We start from the raw sequence: 5,930 nt of genomic DNA, 5'->3' as shown, positions 1-5,930 counted from the left end.
GGTGGAATTTGTTAAGTGTGTCCAAGAAAGTTTTTGAGACAAATATGTAGGTAGTGCTAGTAGAGAAGGGCAGTACTCCAACTCAATCTTAGGAGATGAAACTAGGCAGGTGGTAGAAGTTCCAGTGGGGAACACTTTGGGATCAGTGACCTAGGTAGTTGTGGAAAGGGATAAGATTGGTCCTCAAGTTAAGATCTTTAATTGGGGAAGGCTGATTTCAATCGCATAAGTGTGGACTTGGCAAAAGTAGATTGGGAGCAGACGCTTGTGGGTAAGATGATAGCTGACAAGTGGGAGTCTTTAAAGAGAGAGTAAGAGTCTTTAAAGAGAGACTGCATGTCCTGGTAAGGATGAAAGACAAAGATGGCAGGATTAGGGAACCTTGAATGACAGAGGATAATGAAGGTTTATCAGGAAAATAGAGTAAGTCTCTTGGAGAATATAGAATGTGTAGGAAGAGAACTTAAGATAGAAATTATGAAGTCAAGAGGGGCCATGAAATATCCTTGAAAAGTAAGATTAAGGAGAATCCCAAGACATTCTGTAAGTATATAAAGAGGCAGAAGGGGAGCCAGGGAAAGAGTGGGTCCCCTTAGGGACCAAAGGGTAATCTATGTGGTGGAACCAAGTGATGTGGGTGAGGCCCTAAATGAATACTTCTCATCTGTATTCACCAGGAGAAGGAGGTGGAGGATAGTGAGTTCAGGAAAGGGGACATTGGTATAATCTGGAGCAGTTGCTATTAAGAAGAAGGATGTGTTAGATGTCATGGGACACATGAAGTTGATAAGTGCCCAGGCCTGGATGAGATCTCCTCCAGATTGCTATGGGCAGCGAGGGAGGAGACGGCAAGGGCCATGTCCAAGATTTCTGCATCTTCAAGTGAGGTGGCCAGAAGACTGGAGGATGGCTAATGTTGTTCCTTTATTTAAGAAGGACAGTAGAGTTAAATAAGCCAGTTAACCACTGGATGGTGAGCCTTACATTGGTGTTAGGAAAATTATTGGAGAAAATCCTAAGGATAGGATTTGGTACATTGGAAAGGAAGGGCTAATCAGGGATGGTCAACATGGTTTTGTTCAAGGGAAGTCCTGTCACACAATTTGATTGAGGTTTTTGGGGAGGTAACTAAGAAGATTTATGAAGATTTATGAAGGTAGGGCAATAGACGTTGCCCTTTAGTAATGGACTTTAGTAATGCAGTTTGACAAAGTGCAGCGTGGTAGGCTGGTCTAGTTAGGTAAGACATATGGGATCAAAGGTGAACTGGCTTAATTGGATCCAAAATTGGCTTGGTGATGAGAGTAGAGAGTAGTGGTGGAGGGTTGCTTTTCTGATTGAAAGTCTATGACCGGTGGTGAACCGCAGGGGTTCGGTGCTGGGACTTTTGTTGTCTGTAATATATATTAACAACTTGGATGTGAATGTAGGAAGTATGATTAGTAAGTTTATGGACAACACAAAGGTTGGTGGTGTTGTCAATAGTGAGGAAGATTGTCTAAGGCTACAGCAGGGTATAAATCTGATGAAAGGTTGGGCAGAGCATTGGGAGATGGAATTTAATCCCAACAAGTGTGAGGTGATGTATTTTGGGAAGTCAATAGAGGTAGGCCATGTACAGTAAATAGGGTATTAAGGAATGTTGATGAACAGAGGGATTTTGGGGTTCAAGTCATGGTCCCTGAAAGTGGCAACATCGGCAGATAGGTTGGTGAAGAAGGCAGATAGCATGCTTGCCTTCGTAGGTTGGGGCATAAAATATAAAAATTGGGACATTATATTGCAACTTTACAAACACTGGTTAAACCACACTTGGCATACTGTGTGCAGTATTAGTCGCTACACTATAGAACATAGAACAGTACAGCACAGGAACAGGCCCTTTGGCCCATGATGTCTGAAACGAACACAATGCTGAATTAAACTAAATCTCTTCTGCCTGTACATGATAATCTCCCTCCATTCCCTGCCATATTCATATGTCTACGTCACTATTGTGTCTGCTTCCACCACAATCCCTGGTCAGCCCATTCCAGGCACCCACCACTCTCTTGCCCTTCCCTCTCACCTTAATGCATGTCCTATAGGAAGGAGGTGGTTGTGCTGGAAGCAGCCACAGAGGAGGTTCACTAGGATGTTACCTGGAGTTGGAGGGCTTTGGGGAGAGATCGGAGAGGCTGAAGAACAGGAGGCTGGGGCTGTCCCGATAGAGGGATGAAAATGATGAGAGACATAGGGCCAGGGTAATTTAGTCAGGATCTTTTTCCCAGGGTAGGGGTATCAAAAACAAAAGGGCATAGGTTTAGGTTTGAGAGGAAGAATTTCTAAAGGGGATCTTAAGGGTGGGTTTTTCACACAGAGAGTGGTTGACATTTGGAACTGGCTGCCAGAGGAGGTGAAATCAGATAAACCAGGACCTTTAAAAGGCAGTAAGACAGGCACTGGAACACATAGAAGAATATGAATCTAATATGGGCAAATGGGATTAGTGTAGGTGGGCAAAGAGTTCGGCATGGATGTGGTGGGCCAAAGGGCCCGTTTCTATGGCTTTGGGAAATTTGGGAGAGAGGTTGGTGATAGGGAGAGAGTTTGGGTTTGGAGGTTGCGGTGGCTGCTCTGTACGGGCTGTTCTCTCTCACCAACCCTGTGTCATTGTTGTTCCTAAAATGCTATCCAAAGGTTGTCGAACTTTATCCAGGAAATGAGGCAGAGGCCAGTGCTGGGGCAGTGAAACTGGACTGTTATCAGATGGAAGCTATTCAGAAATGTCAAAGTGCCAGTGAACACTTCATGAAATCTAAAAAAAACACACTGATTAGCAGTCCCGTTGAGTTCAGGCACGCCACTTGAAGCTGACCCAATATCATCAAGTAAATATAGGGAGCTGGACTAGGAGAACCTTGAAGGATGGCTAAGGAGAGGAAAGATGATGAAATGGGAAGGCACGGGATAGAGACACGGCCGAGGTGGGACAGGGGACAGCAGTACTGAGATAAGGTCTTCAAAGTGAGAGTTCATTCGCCTCCAATGCCGATTCAAGTTGGATGGAGAGGGGTTCTGCCATGTTATAAAACAACTGCATTTCTCTTATTCCAAGAAACATGATAATTAAGGAATTTAAATCGTTAAAACAGTTTATGACACAGGTTAATTAAGTAAACGCGGGAGTTCAACTGACTGCTGACGGGTGGTAAGCGGTTTCAGAAAGAGCCGTAGCACTGAGTGCGGCACTGCTGGAGAGAGCAGGGAGACAGATGAGGAATGGGCGCATATTGGGAAGGAAGCAAGCAGAGAGGGACCGTGCAAACTAGGAGGTAGAAGGACGTTTCCTGTTTAAACAGTTTCTTGACAAGGTGCATCTCGAGTAACTGCGACAGAGTCCACCGTGTACGAGAACAGAGGTGTCAATAAATTAGTACTAATTTACACAGTGGGAGCTTCAACTCGGCAATGGCTGGTGTGCAGGGCTCGCTGGCACTCACACAGTTAGATGCAAATAATTGCTCGGTTCCTTTTGATCCTCGGTTGAGGGCAGCTCCGTTCCTCAGCTGACAAGGAGGGCACCGGATGAAGAGACAATGGACAGTTTCTTTTTGTTACACAAGTTCTTGGGAAGGGTCGACGTTTTGAAATATTATTAAATCTGGCGTTGGACAATCCACGTCGTGCTGTCATTGCAAACTTCCATGAGTCGGACACTTCCATCAGTGGCCTTGGGCCCCAGGTAAAGTGGCGTGGGCTTCTTGAACGGATGGAGAATGATTCCTAGACGAACAGTTCTCTATCGGCCATCAGCGCAGTCTGGCTTTCTCTCCTCCTGGCTCGCTTTCTGCACTGTCTCACCCTCCAGCACACAGCACTGGAGGTCATCAGGAGGAACCCCAAGGCCAGGAGGACCAGCCCGAACACCGAGATGACTGAACCATGCGAATTGAAACTGTAGGCAACAGCGGTGACCACCATGCCAGCGATAAGGATGACGAGGCCGAAGGGCACGGTGCACCGTGAGCAGGACAGCTCGGCCCCACCGGTGGCTGCCGTCAGCTGGCCCTGGCGGCTCAGGAGCTGAGCAGCGGCGGGGGGCGGACAGTCGGAGCCCTTCTCAGGGATACTGGGAAGGACCGGGAGCCCCGGGATCTCCTTCACCGGTTCCTCTATCATCCTTGACCTTCCGAATCCGTCTCTGTTCTCCTTTCACACGTCCTTAGCATTCAGCTGGCACCTTCCTGGATCTAGGTTCAGAGACAGTAAGAAGGTTTATAGTTCAGAGCCAGGCACCAGCTACTGAGCCGCCAGGGTAACATTACACGGCTGGGAGGGAGCTGGGGTAATTAATGCCCAAATCTCTAATGCAACCGTGTATAATCGCCATAAAATGGCCGTGACACAACAGCTACAATAATAACGCGGGCTGTTCGCAACTAGAGCTGGGTTCATGGAATCGTGGGCCATTCGGCCCGGCGTGCATGTACTGCGCTCAATTTATTGCCGATCCACGGCACTTTCCCCACAACCTTGCACAAATTCCCGCTCAGGCAGATCGTCCACTGAGGGTTACCACTGAATCGCTTGCTCCGCGGGGATGTCCTGGCGGAGCGCCGCTAGGTTACTTGTTAGGCAATCCACTCACTCACCTTCAACGCTGCTTCCAGCCGCTGCTCTAGGTCCTCCCGTTCCTTGCAGTCGCCAGACGTTGCGCACTACGGGACTGGCAGCCGGGCTTGCAGTCGCTGCTCAGGTACATTGAGCAAGACAGCGCTGGGCAGCGACGGCGAGTTTCTACTGCCCGGTGCCAGGTCGCGGTCTCTCAGCCCTTGCGGCGCTCGCTGAGAGTGAAGCAGTCCAGCCCAGAGGGGATGCCTGCACATCAGACTCTCCCCCACCCCCCTCTCTCTGTATTGACCCCACGGCCCTGGTGTTCACCCTTGGCACATAAAGCTTGTCCTTTTTGTAACTGCCAATTAATCAAAATATTATACGCTAAGCAAAAACATCCCGCCACTTTCAAAGAAAGCCATTTCAGCAAGAATACGTTATGATATTAATAATTTATTGGATTCTAATACATTAAATTACTAAAAGTAGGGATTATTGCTTGTCTCTGGGCAAAGTCAAGTTCCTATCTCCAGATAACAGAGAGACGATCAGGGGTCCAGAGTCAATTCTGGATGTTACCGCCCATTAAAGGGGTTGCCTTCAAAGTCCCAACCCTTCGTGTTTCCCTGAAATATGTGTTTAAAGAGAGATGGCGCATGAAGTGAAACTGAGTGGGAGATGGGAGGAGACAGCGTTGGGGAGGCTCAGCTTCTCACCCTTCTGCTCAAGGGAACCACTGCCAGCTCCCATTATGGAAAACAAAAATCACAAACACTTCCTCTGTATTCACAAACCAATCTTTCACAATCCATCTCAGGCATCCTCAGTCACAAACGCATAGCCACACACATTCTCAATGCCAGACTGGGCCTGCAGCAGGTAGTGAGTGAATTAACTCAGGGAATAAAGGAGACACAAGCGACTGCAGATGCTGGAATCTGGAGCAAAAAGCAAACTGCTGGAGGAACTCAGTGGGTCACTCAGCATTTCTGGTTGAAACCCTTCACCTGGACTTAAAGAGTAGAGAGGAGCAGCCGGTGTAAAGAGCTGAGGGGGTGGGGTGCGGCAAGAGCTGGCAAGTGATAGGTGGATTCAAGTAAATTGGTTTATTATTGTCACATGTACCAAGGTACAGTGAATAACTTTATTCTGCATGTCATCCACACAGATCATTTCATCACATCAGTGCATTGAGGTAGTACAAGGGAAAACAATAACAGAATGCAGAATAAAGTGTTACAGTTACAGGGAAAGTGCAGTGCAGGCAGACAATTAGGTGCAAGGGCCATAACGAGATAGAGGTGAGGAGAACTGGATGGGCAGATGGAGTTAGG

At 47.6% G+C, this 5,930-nt stretch overlaps 1 protein-coding gene across 1 annotated transcript; it reads right to left on the bottom strand.

The window, feature by feature from the left end:
- Window positions 1-2,905: 2,905 nt before the first annotated feature.
- tmem100a (transmembrane protein 100a) lies at window positions 2,906-5,062 on the bottom strand. The gene is made up of 2 exons (XM_052033079.1): window positions 4,635-5,062; window positions 2,906-4,232 (listed from the first exon to the last, which is right to left on the bottom strand). The coding sequence occupies exon 2, from the start codon at window positions 4,159-4,161 to the stop codon at window positions 3,766-3,768; it is 396 nt and encodes a 131-aa protein (XP_051889039.1). The 5' UTR covers window positions 4,162-4,232; window positions 4,635-5,062; the 3' UTR covers window positions 2,906-3,765.
- Window positions 5,063-5,930: the final 868 nt, after the last annotated feature.

Source organism: Pristis pectinata, chromosome 18 (genome assembly GCF_009764475.1).
Source record: "Pristis pectinata isolate sPriPec2 chromosome 18, sPriPec2.1.pri, whole genome shotgun sequence".
Classification (NCBI taxonomy): domain Eukaryota; kingdom Metazoa; phylum Chordata; class Chondrichthyes; order Rhinopristiformes; family Pristidae; genus Pristis; species Pristis pectinata.
This window is presented reverse-complemented; position numbering and strand designations above follow the sequence as displayed.

Coding starts and splice junctions, on each gene's coding strand:
- tmem100a (XM_052033079.1), bottom strand. CDS start 4,161: ATGATAGAGGAACCGGTGAAGGAGATCCCGGGGCTCCCGGTCCTTCCC.